The sequence below is a fragment of the Dermacentor silvarum genome, chromosome 1 (genome assembly GCF_013339745.2).
Source record: "Dermacentor silvarum isolate Dsil-2018 chromosome 1, BIME_Dsil_1.4, whole genome shotgun sequence".
NCBI classification, from domain to species: domain Eukaryota; kingdom Metazoa; phylum Arthropoda; class Arachnida; order Ixodida; family Ixodidae; genus Dermacentor; species Dermacentor silvarum.
Window position 1 is genome coordinate 264,456,140 of NC_051154.1, and position 27,024 is coordinate 264,483,163.

At 51.3% G+C, this 27,024-nt stretch overlaps 1 protein-coding gene across 7 annotated transcripts in view; it reads right to left on the reverse strand.

Annotated features, from left to right (window-relative positions):
- The window catches only part of LOC119437134 (homeobox protein extradenticle), a 364,095-nt gene that overhangs the window by 58,048 nt on the left and 279,023 nt on the right, over positions 1–27,024 (reverse strand). For 4 of the 7 annotated variants that reach the window (XM_049660311.1, XM_049660309.1, XM_037704194.2 and 1 more), the window contains one exon: positions 23,582–23,745. In XM_049660311.1, the coding sequence (XP_049516268.1) occupies positions 23,582–23,745 (164 nt within the window). Of the gene's footprint in view, positions 1–4,914; positions 14,368–18,176; positions 18,264–23,581; positions 23,746–27,024 lie in introns of those variants that run through there. The other 3 variants (XR_007464861.1, XR_007464862.1, XM_049660310.1) reach the window with 3 other exon arrangements.

The window sequence follows — 27,024 nt, forward strand, 5'->3', positions numbered from 1 at the left end:
TCCCGACCAACTAGAGGCTAACAGCTCCGCTGTAAAACAATTGCGCTTATCAATATTTCACAATATTGAAGCACTTTCTACAACAAAGTACGAGCCGATGTCTGTCAAAACGTCTCTCAGTGAGCTAAGTAAGCGCGCGCTGGGTCGAGTCTCTTATAGATGCAAATAGCCACTCCTCCAAAGATGCGGCAAACGCAAGACGCGCCGGCGCGAGCTTTCGCACGCCGGCAAGCGTACGTGTAGTTTGGCCTTAATATTTTCAGTATCTGCGCTTCTCTTTCTACAGAAGTCGTAAGTTAACTGCAGCGGTATGGCTAATAACACTAAATCTGAGAGTGCAGGAGAATAAGGTTGCAGAAAACAGCATTTCCAGTGCCGATACCTTTCCACAGATGGCCTCGCCTAACAGTACTGTTACAAATAATGAGTTTTAGAAATAGGGGACCCAAAGTTAGGGGACGCAATCCGCCAGGCGTTGCCGATGCTACGTTTGAGGAGCAGGCCGACGGAAAAGACAAGGAGTGCCATGCGAACCGGCGCGGTTTATTACGCCATAGTACTCGCGCCTAAAAAAAGGTCACGTGAGATGCATGCTAACACGCCTGTGGCCCCGGAATGACCTGTCCTGTGCCGCGGTATATGCCTCAACGATTCGGCGGCTACCGTGCTTCGCGCCGTCCTCGTAAAGCTTGCCGCCGAAGCGCTAGTGCTCCTACTTCATATTGTAGCACAGGTCCGAAACACTTGACCCACGATGTGGGTTTTCTTTTTCTCCTCGCTTCAGGTACCAGAACGATATTGGTATTTGCGGTGCAACGTATAACCCTTGAACATAGGACCTTAGAACAAATTTCGTAAGGTCCGTTTTTTTTTTAACAAGTCTATTCACAGCACGCGTCGCCACGAGTGGACAATCCCGTCTATAGTGGGGACGCGGTTTTGTGTGAGCCAATGACGTAGGAAAAAAAAATAAACGAAAAATGAACACAAACGTTACAAAATACGACTGTTTCCTTGCTACACAACCGCTTTAGGAAGTGGCTTCAATTTCCTAGCCCTGGAAGGTGGGCGCAAAGCATTTTCACAGCTAACTCAATAGAAGCAACGAGGAGAAGGCCGAGCGTGTTTGTTATTTACGTGGCCTTAGATGACCTTGAAGCTTCGTCGCATATTTCCCACTGCCCAGGACAAGGTGCGCGTATTCTACTGTTACGAGCCATAGCATCTACACGTATTCGGAGGCAGCTAGGTTAGGCTCAGCCACCAGTGCTTTACGTTCGACGTCCGCGGCCGTCATGAACACTTTACGTGGGGACATTATGAAAGCGCCAACGACGATTGCTGCAGTGCGAGGGGAACGGAATATATATAAGTTGAAAATCATTGGAGAGGCCGGCAACGGGTAAGTAGCCTGTGCCATCAGCCAGGCTTACTGACAGTGGCCCTCCCATGACATTTCGGGCTCACTTTTAATGCGAAAGCATTATATGCCCCTTTCCGCGAGAATGCGGCGGCGGCGTGGCCAAAACATGGTACCAAAAGTGGCCGACGGCGCAAAGAGTAAAAACACGTGAAAAAATGCTCGGATTGACGTCACATTTCTTAGTGCCTTCCACAACCCGGCATCGTGACTACCCTATATGCAAGAGCTCTCGCAACACTTTTGCTGATGCACTGTAAACGAAAATACCCCCACATGGGAATTTTACCAAGGTGATGTGCCCTATATACTCCCATCCTTGAATATTTATTCCGATGTATGGGAGGAATACAACGGCATTCCCTCGTTTCACTCCGCTCACAACCTGTGGGAGTTTAAGGGCGGACATGACGTGATTTTATTCCGCCTTCAAAATTTTGTTCTCCCCAGGAACTCCGCACAGGGAGTTTTAAAAAACTCCCCCTCCGGAACAGGTTGGTCACGGGGTGCTTCCCATAAGGCTGTGCGCCACGCCAGCGACCGGCCGCGTTCGGCGGAGTCGGCGGTGCTCATGCATGGCTGACGGTTTGTTTACATCTGCGAACTGTCGTTCCGTGCCAGCGTTTCGCCGATTTTCTTTCCTATACTTCCTTCCAGAAAGTGTTATAGGCATGCCTGAAGCTCACTGTATCTCATCTTCATGTGCGTTAGCTGTGATCACTCTGCTGACAACGATGAATGCAAGAGCAACGATTTCAAGTGCGGAAAAAGGCTTAGTTGCGACCACGAAGCTGCCGGTTGACTCGTGATGTCGGCTCGGGTTTCTGGCTGTGCTTCCGTGTTGCGTGACCTTGGCTTGTGTTCCTCAGTGTGTTCAATACCACTTTTATGTCCTCTTGAGTATGTTCTGACAACGTCCGGTGTAAAGTTCCGGGTAGCAATGGCAACAGCAGCCACTGTTCGAGCGACAACGTCCGTGATAGCCGCACATGAATGCCATATTCCGACTTCGTCACGGTGCTGTGCTGCCAGTAAGTTAGACTGTGGTGCAAGCAACTCTTTTATGAATCTGTGTACGGATATCCTCGCCCAAGAAATACGGTAGGACGTAAGTACGTACTGTGAATATAGCTTCTTACTGAGCGATGAGAATTGAATTGTTATCGCGCAGTTCTGTTTTGATCACGTCGTTGCTTCGGATATTGCATTAACATCATGCTCCATCCAACATACTGATTTAGGAGCATACCTGCTGGCTCCGAGCGTGAGGATTCGTTTGCCAGATCAGCGATATGGCTCCGTTTCACAGCCGAGAGACATTGCTTGGACGCGGAGCAAGTAGTGCGGTAAAAAAAATGTATGACTACGCAATTTTCGGTGTTACGTACGGGTCATGCTCACATGTAATAAATTGTTATCCTGCCACAATTCTTTCGCACGAAGCTAATTTTGTCATGAAGCACGCGCACGTACATTTTTCTTGCGTACTGTAACTAACGCACTACTTTTTGACCGCGGACGCCGGCAGTGTGCGAAGTCGCTTCAGCGTTCACGGAATGGCATTCTAATTTTGAAAAATTATGCCATGAACGTTGTTTTTTTTTTTCAATATTCTAAGTTAACAGTTCCGTGTGGATTTAGGTTTCATGTTATTGTCAGAGAGGCCGATCTCATATGTGCGAGCCTATGAGTCGTAATTCTGAAAACACTACAGCTGCTCGCTAGGCCGTCTCGAGGCCCACATTATCGTGGCTATATATACTGGCAGGGTTGCTTCTTGTTGTGTGTCGAGTGTGCGTTGGATGTCTTTCACAGCTCTTCATCGGGTGTTTCTCAAATGTTTGTGTTTATGTATTGCTTGGTCTGTCTGGTCTCGTTCACTTGTTTCGCAGAATTTGGCTTATTCTTGTGCGTATATTTCGGAATTTTACCCGAAGCCTCTACATAAAAGTTCTCCACGCAAATTGACGCGTCTTTTTTTATACTCCCGGTGCACCTCGAAAAAACTCCGTCCAGCTCGAAATAAAAAATAAAAATGACAGAAAAAAAAAAAAAAACTCCGAAGGCACCACGCAAAAATTCCGCACGCACGGAGTAAAAATTATACTCCGATCATTCGGAGCATAATAAACTCCCAACCGGGGGGTCGCTAGAGGACAAGCATTATACTCCCACCTGAGAGTTATTTCCGTTTACAGTGTGGTGCGCGGGTCACCATCATCATCTATCACGCGTAAACGATCCTTCAATACGAAATGGCATTGCTGCGCTCCGCGTGTCCATTTCCTGGCCCATCGCCCGTAGTGGGCAGGAGTCACATACGTGACAGGGGACAACAACAACTCTCTCGACACGAAGTCATGAGTGTATAAAATGAAATGTGCCACCGCCATCACGTCTCAAAAGGAACGCCGTGCAAGTTAAAAACGTGAACGACGACATGCGGATGAACACCTATATAAGCGAAAACATTTCACCAAAGCGACTTCAATGCTCTCGCATTCCCACACGTAAGCAGTCTTAAGTGTCTCTGCCAGTTTTTTTTTTCCTTTGCTTTAAATGAGGTCGAAACCTACTAAACATGAGAAATACTGGCAACCTGCAGAACGCCCTAAATAACTTTCTGCAATTCTTGTTTCTAGGAACCAGTTTCGGTTTTGGAATCCCGAAGGTGGACGCGTCGTAGCGTCCCGTTACAAAGGCTGTTTCTGCGATGGCTGCGGCCGTCTCACGCAAATGCCCTCAAACGGAACGCGCGATGCTATTGTTTATCTATTATTTCTATGAGCAACACCACCCTTATTGCTACAAGGAGCCAGCAATATTTTTCTGTGCGTCATGGCGACAGACTAGGTACTTCAGTACCAATTTAAAGCACGTTTCCCAACCTTCATACCACCCAAGTCAAATTGTTTAATATGCGTGTCGTAGAGTTTCGACGACTTAGAAACTGCGTGTGTCGGTGGTCGGGTGAGCTCTGCCAGAATGCCCAGCAAGTAAGCTCTGTCAATGGTGTACCCCGCTTCCACAAAGCTTAACGACCATAGGAACGGAACAGCAAACTGCTTGCGCTCGCACAACTCGAAAGCTTCGCTCGCTACCCACGCATCAATCCGTGCACGAACCTGAGAGCGAGCAGTCGCTCTAAAAAGCGCGTCGTATATATAACCTAAGCCATTGGCGCGTCAATGGTGCAACGAGTATCTGAACTTGCGGGAGCGTCGACGGGTCTCCCAACTCGTTCCTCTCACCAGACGACGTCCGGACAAGGTTGCAGAGAGAGGGCCCACAGCTCTCGTCAAAAAGCCCCGCAGTTTTGCGAGGGAAGAACGCAAGAGGCGCGATGCTTTTCACTTGAAACCTTTTATTCATCTTCGAATCCCAGTAACGCAATCGTCCACATATATACACAAGCGATATTTGTTTCTGTAAATCGGGTCGGGCCAACCAGGGAAAAAGAGTGAGGGATGAAGAGGGAGGGTGGGTGGGGGGAAGGGCGGGAGATAAAAACGCACAATGAGAGCGCGCGTGGCGACCCGCCCCGCGTATTATTATTACACACACTCCGCTGTAGGCTACAACTTGGCGAACGGCGCAGGTTTCGAAGCCTCCGCACAGTATCGCACGGGTGTTACACACGTGTCCAAGGCAAGCAGCCGGAGTCGGGCGTAGCGTCCACCAGCTCGAGCACGGGGTCGTGTGGCCCCGTGAAACGAACAAGGGGCCCACCACCCACTCCCAATACGGCGCCAGCGTCCAGGTAAGAATGGACAGAGGCAGCGAAGCCCGCGCCGTCCGCCTGCGATAAGCTAGACAAGGGGAGCGGGAGTCCATCCGCCACAGCGCCTAAAAATGACCGCTCTCTCGACACGCCAACAGAACCAGACGCGCGCACTCAGACGCTCTCGTCACAGCAACCTCCCGTAATAGCTGCTCGTACACTTCGCCTAAAAGAAAAACAAAAACAAAAGGAGAACGCTACACTGTCTGCTCTGGTGCCCGGTGCTTGCACCGGCGCGCGCTCTTGTAACATCGTCCTCTCGCGGTCGCGACACACACACGCACATACACGCACACACACACTTGCAAAGCACACCCCCGTCGTCTGCATTAGAAAGACGCAGACGACGGTCCGCAGAGTCTGTGTCACTTAGCTTATATTGCCGTCGCTGTCTTCTCCTCAAGAACACACTACACCTCGGGCCAGAGTACGGTGATAAGACAGAAAATAAACCTCATCGAGGAAATAACTCTGCACCACGCACGCGAAAGAAAAGAAAAAATCTTGCAGAACAGCGTTCACATCCGTACACTCGCACACATACACAAGTCAGTCAGCCACTTGGAGCACAACAAACAAACGGCGGGGATGCCATGTCAGATGGCGCCGAGATACGTATTTACACGTGTGTTTCGAGTAGCGTGAAATTCGCGCACGTAACGTGCCCAGCCGCATGAACACTGTACACGCACAGAAGATGAGAGATAGGGGGTAGAAGGGACGAATCAAAGAAAAAAATAAAAATAAAACACGAGTGCGTTTGAACCCTGAACACACGCAAAAACGAAGGAAAACAGACGCACACACACACATACGACACACTCAGGTGGCACGACCACGCAAAGCAGAGGTCGAACGGCCCTGTACAGGAAAAGAAGCAGCGCCTGGAACAACGACACCCGCGCGCACACATGCACACACTCACGTCGTCTCAATAGCACACCGTCCACATGGCAATCGACATCATCGGCGCACCAATCACAGCGCGCCTGCCCAGCACATGCTACCCTGTTATTTAGAGGAGTGTATTTACATTTGTGTCACATCCGCGCACGCCGCAAAACAGACCCGAATCCACTCCCTGCACCCAACACGCTATCCCTTCGGCAGTGAGTGTACTCCTTCTGGCCACCCAATTCGCCGGGCTGGTGAGGTACGCAGGTCATTCCTCGCGGAAAAGTTAGCACTGCGTGCGGTTCTGTGCGCAAAAGAAAGCAGCGGGTGAGGCTGGCACCGAGGCCGGATTCGCAAGCTCGGGCCGCCAAGTAATAAGTGCAGCCAGGTTTAATATTAAAAACTAAAGACAATCGAAATCAACAAGGAGTCTACTATGAACTTGTCAGACAAGCCCAAAAAGCTCCAATTAAAGCACGACGCCATTATTACGCTGAAAATGAGACTGACGGATCCAAAACAGAACAGCTATCCAACAGTGTTGCAATACTTGCAAACAGATTAAGCCTGAGACTGGATCACATTTTGCGAAACCGGCGTCTCAGGAAGGGGCGTTAGTTCTTCAAAGCATGCAAATTAAAGCTACAAGTACAACGTTTCTCCGCGCCCCGGTAGTTCAAGAAGACGCAAAAAATCGTTTACTTGATAGAGCTGAAATGACGCGCAGGATGGCAAACTTTACGCTGAACAAAGGCGTCGCAGGCGTCGCAAGATAAAACGGTCGTTCTGGCCTCGAGCGCGCTTACCCGCTTGCTCGTGTTTTCCGGCAAAGATGCGCAAGCCCACGCGAGGTGTGTTAGTATTGCGTGCTTCCAATGGCAGTGAACACAAACAGAAGGTGGGGACATTGGGTGGAGGTAGGATGATGCCAGAGCGGGGAAGGAGGCAATGTCACGCTCAAAGAAGTGCAGCTGCGGCAGACGTTTCGTATTGCTGCTGCGACAACCCGGCGCAGGTAGCGCAAAACGAAGAAAAATGAAGCCCGTTCGGTGGCCGCGAAACCGGAGGCAGACACGCGTAACGTTAGGTCAATTTTTACTTTTAGAAGTACAGATTTCATGGGAGTTTCGCGCTGCCCAAAGCCCGAGACAACGAAAGGCCGCTCTCGAATTTGTAAGAGGAACGCTGTTTCGCCATTGAGGAACTTAAACATGAGGAGCTGGCGATGGTTTGTACGACCAGATTTTCAACGCTCGCTGGAAATTTCATTATACCTCGCTGCTTCGGTTTTGTTGAGAGAAATAAAAATTTTCTCAGTACGTCTGAAGTAAAAATCAATGTTAGTAAAATTTTCAAGGCCAATCTACAATTCACTTAAGAGCCAGGGGATCACGCTCTAACATCACATCTGGTGCCACAGTTTTGTTGGCATGCTCTAAATTTTGCCCCAACCGATGTAATCTTTGGGCCTCGCACCCTTTCGGCCTCAAGTTAGCATTCTGTAGGTGACATTACCATTATTTAGGGCTTATTAGCATAATTCAGCACAAAAAGTGCCGCTTATCTACATAATTGTGACAACATGGACCTGTTTGGTTGCTGTCTTCGGAACGCTCTCTGTGCTTGCTGTAAACTAAGTCCCTTATTTTCGTGTTCAATAGCAAGTGAACCCTCGTACAAAACGGCCGCTAAGGAAAAGCAACCTGTTGACTTGTTATGAAAACTTATTAGGGGAAAAAAAAGGAAAACGCGGTTTCCCCATTTTGGCCACCTTAATGTGCAGCCAATGCACGAGCGTTTTATTGCATTCCGCCCCCACCGGAATGCGACTGCCGCGGCCGGCATCGAACCCGCAACCTCGTGCTCAGCCGCTGAGCTACCGTAGCGGGTGCGGCGACGAAAGGTCCTGCGCTAGGGAAGGACCGTGACAGGCGCTTACGAGATGCCTCGCAGCGACGACAGAACAAAACTACGCGCAAGGTACGCGTCGCTTGAGTCTGGGATTTGAACAAAAGCGAAGAAAATACCGAGGAATATCGGCCGTCAAGCTAAGTTTAGAAACCTGTTAAAGAAAAAAAAAAAAAAAAAGTAACGGGCCGGCGCGGCGTTGAAAAATTTTCAGTGTTTGCCTAGAACTCACACGAGAGGGTGCATGCGCCGTATGAGAATGAACCGCAATACGGTCGCGATCAAAGAAAAAAAAGAAAAAAAAGAAAAAAAAAAACGCGACGAGGAAAGTGACTCCCAGAGTTGTCGTGAGGAAAGAAAAGCGCCAGACACACAAAGAGACGAAAGGTAAATCGAATTAGCCAGAGAGGCGACGTCAAAGCAATATGACAGGCCAAGCTACGCTCTCTCTTTTTGTTATTTCTCCGCGGGACAGTATCGACAGCGGCGCAAAACTTTCTCATTCCGCGCGGCGCACTTGAAATCGATGGCAGCAATACGCCTCGGGCCGTGTACGTATGCACACCCAATCGAACTAATCCGGACAAAAGAAAAGCGAACGGGAATCGGCTAAGAGTATCCGCAGCGGTAGGAAAAAGAAAAATGCGAATTCATTTCTCCGGCACGAGCGCCGACGCGGTTCTTTGATAGCTGTCCTAAAACCGCCGCTAGGAAATTTCGCCGGATTCCTTTGCGCCAGATTGGACCGTTTATATGCCAACCGTCTACACCTTTCGCAAACCGGCGCAGGAGATAAGCACGATCAATTCAGTCTAGCGCTCAACACCCCGTCAAAACTAACGTTATGTGGTAGAGGCTCACAAGCCTGGTTACGAACACGCCACGAAGTAATGGGAAACAACTCGCTGGTCACTTGGTGCCGGGCAAGCAGTGACCGTAACAAAACGATTCGCAGCTACGCGACATCCACAGCTAACACGAACCTTGGGCGGATAACATTGCGCGGATTCCCCCAGTGTTCAAAGCAGAAGAATGCCAGAACGATTTCACATCACTTTATTGATTTTACATGGTCAGAATAAAGCCAAGCCTTTGTTTTGACCTTATTGGGGATCAATTTGACAGCGCCGAGATGCTGCCGCACGCAGATTATCAGAATTCAGCTATCCCCCCCTCCTTTGCCTACCGGGAGATGTCAAGCGAGAAAACGTAAAATACACAACAGGTTCTGCCCAAGAACTAAAAGGATGGATGCATTGGTCAATCCGAAAAAAAAAAAAAAAATTGTCCCGGAGCGTGGTGCCATACAGGGGGAAGCAGCGAGGCTCCCGGTCGCGGAGACGAACCTGGGTTCCGTCGGCGTCCGAGCCCGCCAGGGCCCCGGTCGAGACTCGGGCCGCAGCGCGCTCGCACCGCACTCGGGAGTGCGCATGCGCCGCAGACAGTCGCCTCTCGCCCACCGTGTTCGCGGCGGAGTGCGAGCGCTCCAGCGCTATGAAACGGAGCCCCGGAGCATCCGAAAGACGCTCACCCACAGATGGGAGAACCGAGGCGGGGGAGAGAACGCCGCAAGAAAGTGGGCGTGTCTCGAATCGCTCATTGGCCCAGCCGAGGAGGGGACGAAACCGCCTTGTCCAATGGGCGGTCGAAAAAGCCCACTTTCTATCGCTTCCTCCCCCCCTCCACCCTTCGCTATCTCAGCACGAGCACTAGTTTTCTAACCGTTGCCCAAGCAGCACATCTGAGACACCCAAGAAAATGAGATAGCCTTCATTTTACTTTCTCTTCGCGTCTGCTACGGGAGCCCGGAGAGAACGTGCCTATGTCGCTGCTTGTTACTAGTCCGCACTCCCCCGCCTCCGCACGACTGCCCGGAGCGAACGCAGCCAGAAGAGAGGCAACGATCACGGCTGCCGCCTCCCGAAAACTTTTCTTCCCACCAGCGGCGTCCCATGGCCCGAAAGCGCAGAAGTCCGAAAAAAAAAATGAAAAAGAAAGAGAACCCGAGGCTCTCTGCGCGCGCCTGGCGAGCCGAGGAACAAGCAGGCCGCCTGGGAAGCACGAGCAACACAGCGCCGGAGAATGTGCGTGGGACTGAGCCGGGGAAAGATTCTTGAGGAAAGAGGAGACGGTAACTGGGTCGAGCACGAGAGAAACTCCTCACCCGTCCACTGGCGTAAGAGAAGCTCGGGGGAAGGACTACTGGGGAGAAAAACAAGCGCCGAGTTCTTCGTCGGAATTAATCAGAAAGCTTGCGCGCCGACCGAGCCATTCAGTTGGGTGGGGGGGGGGGGGGGGGGCCGCTGCCGAGAGATAATGAGCCCTATCATAATCAGCGCTGCTGATGCCTCACTCAACTGCGGCGCTGGTATTACGGACGTGCCGTAACACACGCACACTGGTCTAGCTGTCCATCTTTTTCATACTGCTTCGTGCCCAAAAGAGGCTTCATTTTGGCCCGCACTATACGCGTTTCTTAATTTCCCCTACAGCGCAGGACGAATCAATATAATTTTGGTAAAGCACACAGCATAACGGAAAGTTAATGACCTATAGGTTCAGAACGCCGTTGTCCTTGAAGTCGGTGAGCACGCAGGTGGCTACGGGGAAGTAGCGAGTGAAGTTAAGCGAAGATTTTTCACATTACCGCCTCAGCTACAGAACGCTTATCCGCGCTAACATGCTTTCGTTCACTCAGCTGTCATCAATCCATCGAAGGGCTTATGTAACGCACCTGGTGGTCTCTGCGTGTACTACGAAGCTTCGCAGCTGAAGCTTCCATAGTGAACCATTCAGCACTATTCATCTTCAAGTTTCCCTCGAATCACCTTTTGAACTATTCTTCTGATCTGGACACTGCGGGACTCCGTAGTTGACGGCTCCCAATTAATTCTCAGAAAGCACTGAACATTATACGGACGTTGCTCCATTCTGCTTTAACTGGAATGCTTCCGCCGCGGATAGGAATCGCACACGCGACATGTGTCACTACGTCACATATGTCGATACTTGTGTCGATATGTCGCAATGTAACCTTTGACGACATCGGTTGAAATATTTGGCCAAATCGCTATACGCCTTCAACGAATTCTGTATTCCACGCTTTCGCTGACGAAACCTGGTCGACCAGGAGGGGTAACATAACATGCGACGGCCACATTACGGTACGAGCAGGTCATACAACCTTATTTAAGAAAAAAAAAAAAATAAAAAATGTGCTGATCGGCATCGCGGCGAGCAGATCTTCAAAATGCCACTGCCGGCCTTGCAGTTGCCAAGGCCACCAAGCGGCGAACTGTCGAATGCGAGAGGGCAGAGAGAGAGAGAGAGACTTGGGTTAACTAGCAGCTTTGCCACCAATTTTAATCACGCGTCCTTGAAAGCAAGAAACCATTCAAGTGTCAGCGTTAAAATCCTACGCCGAAACGGAGAAGCGTAATTAGCTCTAGCTTTCGCCGCAAGGCAAAAGGAAGCGGCACCTTTGCGACGCGCTATCTGCCTCCCGCAAGGTTAGTCGGTGGCCGATGTCGGCGGCGCAGTTTCGCGTTCGCACGAAATAAATCTGCCGCAGCTGCAGCGCACAGCAGTGCTTCTCTGAAGGAGCAACATCCAGCGGAAGTGGCTAAAGTGAGCACTATGAAACAGATCATATCTAAAATGGTAACAAAATCGTGTCGACACTCGAGGACACTCGCGATCAACAGAGGTCAACGCAAAAAGGAACGGCAAACATCTCGGGTAGAATCGAGGAATAGCTGCGCACGCACGCATTGAAGAGCTTGCCATTTTCATTCAATTTACAGCTGAACGCCGCAAAACAATAGCGGCCCACTTCTAGAGACGCCGGTTTGTAAATTATATATATTCTGCTCAACCTTGTTTTTTAGCTCCTGTGCATTTATCAGGAACATTCTTGGCAGGTTGACGTGCCCAGAATTTCGAAAGCGCCCGCCATAGCGCCCAAACCCGTTTGGTAGAATAAGCGGCGTAGCCAGCACGGGTTGGAACATTAGAACAGGGAGATAATAAGCGCAGTTCCTTCTTCAGGCCCGAGAAGTTTCCGCACCGATAACTCAGAAGAGAACCGTGAGCACTGTCGACACCACACACATACATGACACTGTCGGCCCGGCAAGCACCAACGAGGCCGGCAATAAACGCCGGCGAGTGAAAGAAGCGATGTCCACATAACTATGGCGAAGGGCCGGGTTAGCGAAGGGTTAGAGGGCTGAAAATCGGGAGATTCTCTCATCTTCTTATCTTACACATTGAGACAGTCGTCCGAGACGTAGTGGTGATGGGCTTCGCAGCAGTCGCAACATTCGTTCCCAAGTGACAAACACAGGCAAGCAATTCAGAAGTATGAAAAAAAAAAAAATACAGAAAAAAAAGAAAGGCAAAGAACACGTGTGTCCGTGAGTGCCCATGCGTCGTTCACCGCATCCCGGTTTGAGCCTCGCGTTCATTACGTTGCCTTCATTTACTTTTGAGGCGTCCCAGTTCGGCGACAGCTTAGGTGACCGCAGGAATGTTCTCCACCAGAAGCTGACAAATTCCCGTAGAAATTGCAGGCGGTACACTGAACGTTGAAGTATTGTTTTTTGATGTGAGCACACTGCACGAGCAGCAGTGGTTGAACCTGTCGCTAATGCAACATTGCCTAGTTTCGGGCGAAGAATCAGGTTCGCAGGAGTTGCAAACCGAGGATACCAGAACAAGCGCGTTCATTTTAGGTTGGAAGGAGTTCGATCAGTTTTGCCGCGTTAACTTTTTTTTTTAAGCAATAATGGGAAAATCTGACTGCAGTGGACGCCTCACGATGTGTCGTTGTTTGTTTTAATAAGGGACGCTTCAGTCGAGACGCCTGCAACAGGTTCAAGTGGGGCAAAAAAAAAAGGACTATCTGATTTCAGAATCAACGCACGTGAACTTTTCCCGTCAACTCCAAGTAATTCCGGAGAGCGAAGCTAAACTATCACGGCAATTTATGTCTGTGCTAGCGACAACGTAATCGTCATTATTAAGTTTGGATGCAAATCAGCAGGAAGCCTAAGTAGAAACCATCTCTGCTTTAAAAGATAAAGAAAAGGGATTTTCTCCAGCTTCGTCAAGCTAACAGTAAACTCCGGGAGCAGCAACCAGCTGCAGTCGGTCGGGTGAAATCACGGAGCTAGGGTGAAGAGCGCCTCCGCTTGACACCGACAAAAACTGCCGCCGAAATGGGACAGGGGCTGCGCACTTGGTGCTAGTATGACGTCACAAGGCAACACGATCGGAACCCGGCAACGATGCTAACGGTGTACAGGGAGGCTCACGGACAAACGCAGCCCAATGCGGCCAAGTCGTACAGCGTTTCCAGCTCCTGTGGCTCTGGCGTCAGTCACTACGACGAGCAGTTCAATAACGCCGTAACCGACACGACAGGTAGTGGCGTGCACAACGATGAGAAGGGGGCTCGCTCTTCGGAGAAATAAAGTAATAATAATAAGCACAGTCTTTGCAAGTTCGGATGGGATGGAAGGCCTGCCGGCGGGCAGGTACAGAACCGCTGGCAACGGAGCCGCGGTTGGCGTCGCAACACCGTGTCATGCAGCAGTTGCACACGCGAGCACGCGGTAGGTGGCGCGTGCCGGGAGAGGCGACACGCGTCGTTCCCGTCCGACTGTGGTCGGTGCAGTCGTCGGGGTTTCTCTCTCTCCCTCGTTTTCTTGGATGGCGGTGAAGAGGAACGCGAAAGACGCAGAAGCGGATTTTCTTCTTCCCCACTCGGGGGTCGAGCTGCGGCAGCACGCAGGGTCAGCAGCAGCAGCGGCGGTGGTCGTCGCGTCGCACGGGGATGATGTGGGTGGGGACCTCCTCGGGTACGGTGGTCTCGCGTCGGTCCGGCGCGCAGAACTAGCCGGCAGGTCGACGCGGGCCACGCACGCTCCGCCATTTTCTTCACAGAAGGGAACAGCGCCACGTTCAGAGCCAGCGCCTCCTCCTCGATTTTTGCTTCCAGGGAGCGCCGATGCGACGATGTCCCGTCGTCTTCTCCCCACTCTGTCTTCGTTTCGCCGAAACGTGGCAGAGTTGCGCGAGCACGCACGCACACAGAGACACGCAGAGAACAAACACACGCACGCGTGCACACCGGTGTCCGTATTTGCATTTGGTGGTTTCCTTCGCTTCCCCCTTTCTTTTGCATTCTTTTCCTGGGCCGACGCAGAGGCGAGGGAGAAAAAAGAAAGGGGGCAAGAAGGAAACGGAGGCAAGGTGGGGATGGGAGGGAGGGGGGCGACTTCCCGCGTAACGTGTCTTTCTGTCTTTACAAAAAGCCGGCGGTTAGGTCGGCAGGCGACGACGACGCGACACTGGCGCTGCCCTGCGGTAGAGAAAAAAAGGGGGGAAACAAAAAAAGAGAGACAGGAGAAAAAGGGGTCTCGCTCACAGCGCCTCTTTCGCGCACACGCTGTCTCCAGCGCGCTGGCAGCAAACACGCGACCACACACACAGACACATATACAGGTCAGTGCTACACGATTACAGGCAGCAAGACTGCGCTCATCTCGCGACTGCAACGATGAGAACGTTACTCGCCACATCGGCACATACCGACAAAATCCTGCAGACGCGTATGCACAGGGCGCCTCGACGCGACAAGAACAGAACACAGGAGGAAGCTTATCAACGGTAAAAGCGAACGTGTTGAAATCACCTACCCACCACAAAGTAGAAAATAAAAGAGAAAGTAAAAGAAAACCCTGCACTGCTATCAGCTTCCACTACCACACAACAAGGACTGTAAAAAAAACGAAGACACTTAGGGGCGGGGGAGGGAGTGCTGAACCCTACTCATTCTTTCTGGTGAATCCTTTTCATGAATTGACACAAGCGCATCTTCTTCTTTATGGGGTTTTACGTGCCAAAAACAGTTCCGATTATGAGGCACGCCTGACCACCTGGGGTTCTTTAATGTGCACTACAACGTTGACACAAGCGCACTCCCATACCAATCGACCAATCGCTGCCCGACTGTCAACAGGCCTCGTATACGGACGGACCTCTACAGCTGCTCTCAGACAGCCACGACGCATGGATCACTGATGCCCCGAGCGGTTCGACAATGCCACACTTCCATTCTCGCACGTGGGAACACGAGACAACTACAGAGCAATCAACACACCATGAAAATGACGCTTGGCGCAAGTTTGGAGAACAGACTGCAGCTTGTCATGACCAATCGAGATGCTAAGGACGGTGAAAATAGGCCAACTGGGAGAGAAGAACCACTTCGTCTACGACGTGCTATAGAAAGGCATTCCAGACCTATTGCAGACACAGCAGGTTGCAAACTATGGGCGCAGCACTAGCGAGGCGACCGGACGCTCGAGAAACACTGCGCGGGAAGGTAGGGCAGGGGGCGGCGTAAAGCGAACCGCCACTCAGGCGCAGGTCGAATAAGCCATAAGCAAACAACCGTCTTCGTTGGGTGGCCCTTCAATGCGCGACATAACCAGAGCCGCCGGGTGTGCGCACCGACGACTGTGCGATTCTGTTCGGGCATCGCGCTGGCGGTGGTGTGCGATGAACGGTGAAGATGCTAGAAAATTTAAAAAGTGAGAAAGCCTGATTCGGCTTAAACTGCCACCGAGTACAGACATCACGGCGGCTGCTCAAAGCTAAACGCGTAAACCTAGCTGGGAACGACGCTGTACACTGTCTGTGAGAGGTTTTACTACAAGACCGACTACACCGAAAACGTTCATATCACAGTCAGAAACGCGACAGATGCCAAGAGCGCAAAAAAAAAAAAAAAAAAAAAAAAATCTACACAGTGTCTTTACTAAGTCTTCTGAACACGCCGACTGTGGTGAATCGCACCAACACAACGACAAAGACGGTAAAAGAACTTCATTATTGCAACTGTTCCGTCGTTAGTTAACGAGTACGAGAAAAGGTGGTGCTGAATTGCCGTAAATGGAGTAAACAGACTAAACAACAGACATTCTATTGAAAGTCCCTGAAATAAAGCGAGTAGAATTGGAAGCTCCGAAATACAATAGGAGTGGGGAAAAGTATGGTGGTTAAAGACTCGGGGGAAGAAAAAAAGAAAGCTTTCTAAGAGTTCTTCAATTCCGAAAGGCCATTGCAAAATAAAAAATGGGCTAGTGAACCAACACTGTACACGACGACAAAGGATTCGAGAAACACTGACAGAGCAAGGTCTAACAGAGAGCCCAGCGAACGACGAAGCTGCGGCCACGTTTCAATTGGCGCTACGTTGAGAGAGAAAAACGCTCCACTCATTGACAGAACTGTTACTTCTACGTGGAAAAAAAATTAACTACGGGAAGCATTAACTCTGCGCTCAGGGCTCGATCGTAGGCGGTAAATATTTTTTAGACCGCGAGAAGCGAACGTAGGGAAACACTGCGCTGTCTGTCTACCTCGGAAGTCTGTCGGTGGGGTAACTAAGTAGGCATAGGGTAGGGCCTGCGTTGTTCAGTACTGTGAACATGTGTAGAACAGTGGACGCACTTGAGGGAAACAGAAAAGGAAACGAATGGCAGGAAGACAAACAACAAAACAAAAAAATAGGGCGCCCAAAGCAACTCTAGCAACTGAATGCTGCTCCTACAGATAAGGTATGCAAAGAGCTATAAACGCACTACAATTTCAGCAAAAGAAGAAACGTCAATGCCGACAGCAACAGGTAGCCACAGGTGTGCTTGCAACTGCGGCTACCTGCCAGCTGCCGCTCACGTGCAACACAGATTTGCCCATAAAACCATGTGAGCGCTGCCAGGTACGCACAGTAGCTGGCAACGTCCACGGCGACAGGTAGCCGCAGCAGCCGGAGATGGCTGCGCTGGCTACGTATGCTTAGGCAGAAGCCACACATAACACGGAAACAGAATTCGTACTCCTGCCTGATTTTTTCTTTTTTTTTTTTTTTTTTTGCACAGCGTTACCGTTTTACTATAGCCGCCCGACCAGATGCTAAGTACGTGACCGCATTGCAGCTGCACCTGGATGGGCGGCAAGTAGTAGTGCCGTAATGCTATGCCGAAATGTATCACTCAAACGGAAAAAAAGACAAGCAGCAACACAATAAGGTCACAACTCTGATGCAGCATCACTAAACTCAAGAAAACAGGAAACAATTGCACTGCTCGGGCAAGGCAATATATCTGTTTCAATCAATCGTGAATAACTTCGTTGGAATAACAAAACGAAAAATCTAGAGTTTTGTGAAATTAACCGCTATTTGTGTAATTTGCAAAAGACTATTCCACGGCATGCAATTGCGTCTGACGTTAAAGATAAGCACTTGCAATGTCAAAGCTTTAGGCAATGATAGGCACGTGAGAACAGACGCACGAAATCGTCAAGTTAAAAAACAGCAACGAAGAAGCAATATGGGCAGACCGGTGTGCGAGAGCGGGGCAAATGAACACAAGAGAAGCGGCAACCACGTAACACTGGCAGCAAGGATTTGGCGCTGTTAAGGCCGCAATAAGTTCCTCACTGCTTTCGCGCAGTTAATAAGGCATGCGTATCTGACACGGTTAAGGCCAGGATGACTAGCATTGGCAGCAAAGTTATGCAAACACACACTCAACACACACACAACAGGCGAAAAAAGGAAGACAGCAGGGCGTGCAGTGATATTTCCGAGAAGTACCAGAGACCATGCTGACGGCACTGACGAAGGTCGAGGCGCGCGCGTTCCTAGCTTTGGCGGGCATTGAGAGGGACCTGTAATGGATGTCGCGAGCGGAAAAGGCTTTCAGGGCACCGCAGTCAGCGCTAGCGAGATCCACGGCGACTGATGCGAGGACCGGGGCTGGCCCACGTGCGGGTAGGTCAGACGCCACGGGGGAACGTGTCAGCTGCCGAGTCTACACGTCAGGTGCCATAAATCTCTTCGCGGCATCGTGTGCTGACTGCGGGGAAACTTTTGCGCGCGTTTCTCAAATGGTTAAATGCAAATGAGTTAATCAAACAGCAGGGTGCACTTCTCCAGTTACTCTAGGCACGCTACACACAGCGACTGCATTCACACGGGAGGCAAGGCACGGACATAGAAATGCACAGCTCAGATTGGCAACTACCGCTCCCGCGATACAGGGCTTTCACAAGCGTTCACGGGCGTTCTCACAAGGAGTGGTTTTGGGAGAGAGAGCTTACAAAGAGCAGAGGCGAGCTTCATCCCGCGAGCCATCATCAACGATCGCCGCCGCCGCTGCCTCAGGCCCACGTCTCCAAATTGCAGAGCTAGCGGAGGAGGAGGAGGGGTGTGTTGGGGGTTGGGTGGGGAGGACAGACAACAAAGCGTGGAAGCCCACGGTTAGTCTTCTTTCGACGCCTCTCACGAGAGCGACAGAGACACGACACGGCACAAAAGGGGGTCACAACACGGGTCTACCGCACGGCGCCATGACCCTCCGGCCTTGCTCTCGCGAGACCCTGCCTATCAGACGTGGGCCCTGGAGACAGGAGCGGCTCCTTCGCTAACGCCCACTCCAATACGCCATTAAACATTTTGAGGCCGCCGCGCAGTGCCCGAAATGAAGCCTCGGGGAGTTTACACGGCTGCGTCTTCCTCGCGTATATAGTGCAGACACCAAGCGCTACGGAATTTGACACTATTGATGCAGCGACTACAGTTTCACTAGGTGCAGTCTAGGTGGCGGCACTTAAGGTAGCTATTTGGGTTGGACCACCCCCCAGCCCCAAGCAGCATCAGGAAAAGTTGGCTGTCTAAAAGCTAGCCGTATTTATACCTGACGTTCTCACATCGGACATAAAGTGTGGACCGAAACTTCTCGCTTGCAAGGGCTGCGCAGGCACCTCAGTGATTGATGCACGATGACTGACGCGGCAGGATGGTGGTAAAAACACGTTTTTTTTTAAAGATTTTTTTTGTTCACGAACAATTGAATATATCCTTAATGAAGAATGCGGACGACACGTGAGCTTTAAGTGTGCGACGAGGTAAGCAACTAGACAAGCGCGCAAATTAGCCTGACATGTCGGCGATCAATAGGCTGCTCCCGTTGTCGACGAAACTTGAACAACACAATCCTCTGCTCCGAGATTAAGTAACGCACTTCGTGTCGAGGGAGCAAATGGGTGTACAACGAGTACTTGGACAAGAAAGGTCCCGATTAATCTCAGAAGCGCCGTTAAGCAAGCGTTCCACCTGACACAAAGAGAAGAAGAAGCAGTCGTGGGCGGAGGGGAGGTCTTACGAAAGTTTACCTGGCTCGAAAGTCGCTCGAACGGGAAAGTTGAACGCGACAACGGGGGCCCGAGCAAGCGGCCGGGCTCTGAGAGACACCTGAGCCAGGCCTCTAAACGACGCGAGCTTTGGAAAGGGGGACGGGGATAAAAGGGGGGCGACAGAGACGTAAATCTTCGCCTTCTGTAAACTCGGATGCGACGCACGCGCCGCGCGGCAACGGCGCAAGCACGACGGTGCGTGCAAGAAGAGCAAGCGCACCGAAGTGTACAAGGCAGAGGCGGCTGCGGCGGCGCGCAACAAAGGAAAGCTTGTTAGCAGCGGCTTCCCAGAGGAAAGAAAATAATTCACGCGCTCAAGTAAAGAAGTGAACGAAGCCCGGCGTTGCAGTGTTGTGAGGCTAGTGCGGGGAAGCAAAAAAAAAAGGGGGGGGGGGAGGAAGGAGGAGAGGGGGGGGGGGTGGCGTGCGTGTGTGTGTGTGTGCTCGGCCGTTAATGGAAGGCGGCCACCGGGGCCTCCCGAGAAAAACCCGTAACCGAGGATTAACGCCGGAGTCGGTCGCCTCCCGTAATCCCTCCGCGCTGCTGCGCCTACTGCAAGAGCGAACCACCGGAGCCGCCGTTATTGCCTCACTCTTTCCCTCCCCTTGTTGTCTCCACGCTCGAAAACAGGAACTAAAGCAAGAGAGAGAGATAATAAGGAAAAGGGGGAGCTCTTGTTTTCGCGGGAGGCAGCAATAAGAGCAGAAGATGTCGCGGCCAAGGCAGAGCGAGGAAGAGGAGGAAGCGGCACATGCGGCTAATCCGCTTTCGGGACGCTGCTGGCCGGCTTTTGCGGAGTTGCGGCGGCGTTGCAGAGGAGAGCGCCGCTAAGCTGGGAGAGCTTTGCCGCAACAGGGCGCCCCTGATCGTCCCTGCCTGCCGCTCTCTAGGAGACACCAGGCGAGACCGCCGCCCTCGACAGAACGAAAGGAAGGAGGGTGGAGAAAAATGAACGGCACAGAAAGAAAAAGGAACGCGCAAAAAGATGCGCAGGAGCGTGGTAGAGCTCGAACTGCGCCTTTCTGTCGTGGTTACAGAAACAAGCGGTATCCTCAGCCGCCAACAAACCGGGCGCTTTCCTTTCCGCTCGAAAACAACAAAACATAAAACTTGAACAGGTGCGCAGCTACGCACGCCCCCGCGTGTCGCCTTCCCTCTCTCTCGAGCAGTGATGGCGGTGGCGGCGGACACATGTCCATCACACGCGACGGGCTGAGCAATGCGCCGTGGCAATTACTGCACTCCCCACTTCCACCAAACCATCCGGCTATACCAGGTGCATTCTTAACGTTGCCAGTTATTCGTTCCCGACGGATGCACGCGTGGCGTCGTTGCGATGCGCGCATTCTCTTCTGCCCACAGTGCGCTTCGCCGATGACGATGTTCGCATTAGTGACGACCATTCATCGACGCTTTCCGTCTTTGTCCCGTTTTACGTCCATCGTGTTCTCGCTGCAGTACGTTTGCAGGAAGGGCTTGCACACTTGCTGGGGAAAGCTTCGGATCGTCTCCACGTTTTTCTTTCGTTTTTTTTTTTTTTTTCCATTGCAGGCGTGTGAAAGTGGCCTTTATGAAAGGGTTGTTCGTGAAGTTCTTTACGTGCCTTCGCCCAGCTCTCTCCATACTGTGGAACCGTTGCAGTGGTTATAGCGCCAGCGATGGTAGAAAAGTGACAATCGACAGCATTGACGCAACTAGTGCGCACGTAAAATCACATCGGTTTATCGCACAAAAGTTCACCGCACCACCAACTATCTCTCTCTCTCCAATTAATTTTGTGACACTCCAGTTTCTGCAATGACTAGCTAATCATCCTCGCCAAAGTGACAGCACTTTTCTGAAAACCCTTAGTTTATACAGGCGCTCACGCGTAAACACATACGCATACAGGCTCCAATGACGCGCTCACACAAAAATACGAAAAATCGGGTCCACTGGTAGTTTTGCGTCCAGAAATTCTTGCGGCAAATGCGACTGCACGCTGTTCGACGCGCGGTCGAACGTTCACTCACATTCCATCTACTCATCCGCGATTATGCTCAACGACAACACAAAGGCCGCGGATGGTCAGAGTCTAAGGGAGCCGCGAGATTTTGTTTTTTCGCTCGCTTGGATCTTTTCTCGCTGTTTGACACGCATGAGTGCACCACTGGTCGTAGTATGCCTACCCGGAAACGCGAGCGTCGTACGCTACTCGAAACGTCGGTGCTTCAATACCACGGCAAACGGGACAGAAAACGCGGGCGCATTACTCACGTCTAATTGGATCGACCAGTCTATATGAACACTCAGTCGCGATCGCAACTGTATGGTTCACAGGTATCTGCTATTAAACCAATATGCTCGAGGCCACTAGTAACTTATAAAAGAGACCCAAAAGTGATGCACTAATTCCTACACTGCCCACCTCGGTACGCGGTTCATCAAAACCTTCAGGCGAAACTGAAACAAATAATAAAGCTAAATATAGAAGGAAAAAAAAAAACAATGAAACTTTGGTGTCGTATATCTATCACCGAGTGCGGTCTTTACAACCGTTAATGGCGTACCAGACGGGTAATCTATACCAGTCAGCATAGGTTATCGAGTAGCTGTTGTAAAGCTTTGCCAACGCAAGAGAAGAAACCGCTGCACTGCACATTTCGCGGTGGCAGAGTCAAGGAACCCTCAACGTGTAGCAGGGTGCCGCTAGACTGAAGTCGCTGCTTTATTCGATACCTTGCATTTTAAATAATACATCTGCATTATGCTGCTTTCAGACAAGGCGGACAAAATTACGTTTGCTTCTGTGTAAGTTCCGACAACAGAAAACAAAGAAGATACGCAGAGAAGCTTCATCGGCACTTTTTTGACACGCGCTCCTTTTTTTTTTTTTTTTTTTTTTTTTTTTGAAATACACGTTCCACAAAACACGAGGGAAGGAGGACACATTCACACGCTCTTCTGCACTTTGCGGCCCCCGATGTGCCGGTCACAGATAACTTATGCTAGCGGATGCATTCCGCACTATATGACGAACGCGTCAATAGAGAGCTTTCGCCTTTCCGCACAAGTGTTACTCTGCCGGGAAATACCGGCTTACGACAAACGTGGACGGCAATAACAACGCTGGTGGTAACATCTTGTCCAACAACAACGCCTCAAACGTTTTTCTCTTTTTTTGTGTGTGTGTTACATGAGTCTTCTCGTCGACAGCAATCTAAAACAAAAGGTACTGCACGTTGATTACATCGCTGCCGACGCCTTTGCACCAACAGATTGCTCTCAATTACCGCAGTAATAATAATAATAATAATAGTTCTGCGTCCTTTCTGATTTAAACTCTGCGCCACAAGAAGGCGCCGCCAACTCGGCTGCTCACGTTTTAAGTCCTGGATAATCCGGAATTCCGTGAACGATAATTACGCATACGGACAAGCGAAAACTCTCCAATGAAGAACCAGCTACGGTATAAGGCGTAACGGTCAACCTGAAATGGGGCCTCTCCTTGAGAGAATAACGAAGGGGAAATATGGCGCTAGTGTCCCCAACAGCGCAGCGATGCTCGAATCTAGCACGGCAATAGATGGTACCTGGATTTGTCCAAACATGGATTTGTTTGTTTTCGAACTAACTATTGGCTCACTTTAAGGTAGTTTGTCCCCGCAAGCTCGTTGTAGGGCAAGAATAAGCCCCGGTAAGCCTCTCATTTCTACTGTGGCGTGCCTGTATTCCTTCTTTTCTCAATGACACTGTCGGTCACGTGAACCTGAGCCAGCGGTGCGGTGCACACGTGGTTTGAGGAAGAAGAGGACACACATCTTGCTCAATCCACGGTTGCCTCTTTAATGGCTGCTATAGTAAACCCATGTATTTTACAACTGTGCCATTGACTGTTCTTTAGAACATTAACAGATAGACACAGTTTAAAATATCTAACATCACTAAAGGTGAGTGTTGCTACGCAAACATCCTCTACAGATACAGCGACACGAGCGCTGGTAATTGCACGACAGAAAATTATAGCGGTTAACGTAAAACACTAAACTGTTCTACAAAAAGGACGCGCTCTTCGCACGCACGAACAACGTGCGAACCACAACGAACAAGATTCCGCCGCGTGCTTTTCTCAACCGAAACACGCCAAGAAGTCGTGCCAAATTCGTGTATATACCGTCTACCACTCCCAGCGTCGTTTAACGGACTTCAGCGCCAGATTTCCCCTTTGATAATCGAACGATTAAAATCTATCGGCGCCACAACGACCGAGGCTCCACGAGCACAGGCAGCGGTGACGCCCAGCTTGGACGCTCGAGAGAAGACCGACTTACCTGCGATTGCACGTTGGCGCCCATGGCGTTCTGGTAGGAGTCTCCGCCGTTCATACTCATGTTGTACATTGAGTCCTGCGGCGCGCCCGGAGGCGGTGGGCTTATCATAGGACCCTGCTGACCCTGCGTCGTCGGCACCATGCTGTAGGCTGACGCGCCGGCCGCTGCGCATGGAAGAGAGGGGAGAGAAGACACCGTTCGTGAAACTACAAGTCCCGGCTTTGTCGCACCGCCGCGGTCCATGCACTGCAGCGACACACACACACACGCACGTACGCACGCACGCTAAAGAGAACAAGCAAGCATCTGTGATGGTGAGCAGTACCCGAGCTGTGATATCTTATACCTCCGACAACACGACCATGCGTATGCGGTGCTTACCGCACAGATACTGTTGCCTTGTGCTATGATAGCTTGAAACTCTTCTAACGGCGAGAGGCGTAAGGCTCATGGCCGTGTCACTCAGAGCTTGTACGTCCAACGTTTGCACACCCCCCCCCCCCCTTTTTTCTTTTGCCCCGAAGCATTATGAGCGCCGCAAGGAAATATCATGCTCAACAGTAAGACAAGCACTGCCGTTAGGTCGACCATGGCGCAGTACGTACATAAAACCCACTTTAAGGTGCATTGCAGAAAGCCGTGAGAGTTGCTGCTTTTTGATGTAAGCATGCCGGTAACCTCAGTAGATTCTTCAGCCCAAATAAGCACACAGCAAGCAAGACCGTTTCGTGCTTGCTCGAAGCACGACAGGACACATCTGGCTGCCCTGTATATTTGCGTTTCCCCTGGCACGAATTTGATACGCGAAAAGGTGCACGCAGTAACCCGTATTAGTAGCACACTTTCGGTTTGCCGAAACGTTGCTAGAAATAATCACATCAAGGCGAGAAACAATAAAAATAAACAGCGGCGGGGGAGTGACGTAATGACATTCCCAGTCGAGGTGAAGTAAGTAACTACCTAGCAACGTGCGGCGCCACGGGCGCTACAGGACAAAGCAAACAGTCACAAATGAGAAATAAGGAAAAAAAAAAAAATGGGGAAGCACACGCACAGCAGAGGGGTGTCTGAGGCAAGCAGAGCGCACGACAGCCAGCAGTCGCAAGCTAGGATCGCCAGAGAGGCAGGCCGCACACAAAAGGCGCCCCCGAACGGATCACCGAGGAAAACCTCAGCGAGAGAGCGAGATCGGAATAAGGCAGGCCACGGGACGGCAAAGGGGGGGGGGGGGGGGGGGACAAGGATAAGAAAAACAAACACGAAACGCGGGGACGAAAAGAGAGTGAACACACAAGGGGAGAGCAGAGCCGAAAGAGAGGACGGACGGCAGAAGAAGAGGAAAAACAGAGCGGCCTATTGCGATGCCTCCCGTCCTTAGCGGCGTCGTCTGTGGCAATATAAGCAAGGGTACTTTCCCTATCCGGCCGGGGGAGCCCGGCTCACTTTGAATGAGAAAGGCGCTAGAGAAAGCACTCGCTGGTCGCCGAGGAGAAACCCCAACGGAAGAAGAAGCGGGGGGCGGGGTTCCTTCAGCCGGCATTGATTTGGCGACCGGCGGTGGAGGCGAAAAGGCGCCGGAAGGGCTAATGGAGCAGCCGCCGCGTCGCCCTTCGGTGTCGTCCGCCGCCCCCGCGTGACGCCGGCAGTGCACTTTTTTTTTTCCCCCGCGCTCTCTCGGCGCGACGACCGTTCCCCAAAGTTTGTACGCATCAAACCTCCCCGAAGGCCCGTTTTCCCCAAGTTGCCTGGCCCCTTTCGCCGTACTCGAAACCCACGACGACCAGACGACCAAGGCACTCGTCATCTATAGGGGGCCAAACACAAGCGAGTGGCCGAGCGAACAAATCATCCGGGCTTTGGGAAACGCATCCTTGTTTTGATTCGATTGCCATTTCGTCGCCACTCAGCTCACCTGCAAACCGGGCATGCTGCTCGCCTGGTTGGTTGTCGCTTATCTCGCCTGTTTACAGAACCCTCCGGCAGTTTTAGCTCAATACAGTCTTCATAGAGCTGTCGCACGCGAATCATTCAGGCTACTATAGAAATTCTTGCAGCATTTGAGGATACACCGTGCTACACCGTTGACGAAGGAAGGCCCGAACAGGCAGTATTCAATTTCCCTGAGCACCGGACTCCACTACCAAGGGAGTCAGATACCTTAGCATTACCGCTATACACGATATGACCATAGCATGAGAGAGTTGGTTTTATATTGAGAACGGCGAAACTAAAATTGCACGTGACATAAACATGCACATGCTGAACAAGAGCGTACGTGCTAAATCACCAACAAATTGCTGGCTGCAATGTCTTCTCGCGCCATACGAAGCATGCACTGGCAGGCTCACGCGCACTGCCACAAAGCTCCGGCTCTGGGCTGTATAGGCTACGAGTAAAGAACTAGGCCACGAGTGAGAAAATCTGCTCGCCAGCTGGAACCGTAAACGTCAACGTTAGTCGGGGCGCAACCTTAATACGCAACGCAGCTTCTGCCATGGCACGTGCCGGTTCTGCAGAGACAAAAGCGCAGCGTTCCGCAGAACACGCCGATTATCAGCGCACTGCAATTGAAAAGCCAACCGGGCAAGAACGCATGCAGGAGTTGCACTCGGGGGAGGGAAACGGAGGGAGGAAACCGCTCCACGCTCGCGGCGACGCGCAAACAAGGCGACGCAACCCAGACGTCGGCGCAAGCCGATCCCGACACAAGGTCCGATATCAGAGAAGTGCCAGAAGGACGGTTCAATTTGTCAACAGCGCGCGACGCGTCGCCTGTCAGTGCCGAAAATAAATGCGCAGCATTGTTTTTCTCTCCCCCCCCCCCCCCCTTTCGGTTTTCATTAGTACGGAAAGCGACACGTCGGAGCCAAGCTAACTCATACACCCACGGATGAAATAGATACAGCACCATCCACTTGAAGGTTCCGCGGATTGCACTTTTCGTTCTTCTCGCTACGGAAAAACAGCATTTCGTCAACACAGCGACGCTGTTACGTGGCACCATCGCTTTCAAGTTGTTGTTTTTTTTATTGCTCTCAATTTTCCTTTTTTTTTTTTCATCCTCGCGAACTTAGTAAAGCGATGCCAGGGCGGCCCGAACTCTGGCGCGCAGAGAGGCGGAGACAGTGAAAAGCTTTCGCCAAAATTGGACGGCTCGTCTTGGAAATAGGGGGGGAGAGGTGGGGGACAAGGGGTAGCGGGGCCAAAGGGACTGGGAAGGCAAAAAAAAAAAGGGGAAAAAAAAAAACAAGCACGGCAACCCTGAGACGTGAGAGCGTCGCCGCCTAGCAGTCCACCTCCCTCCTATCCCTCGCCTACTCCCAGACCCTGTGGCGCGCGCGCACAAAACGAGGAAAAAGAAAAAGGAGAGGGACAAGGAATGGCCGCCGCCGCACGTCGGGTCGCCAGGCGCCTCCTCGAAAAAAATTTATACGGGACATCAA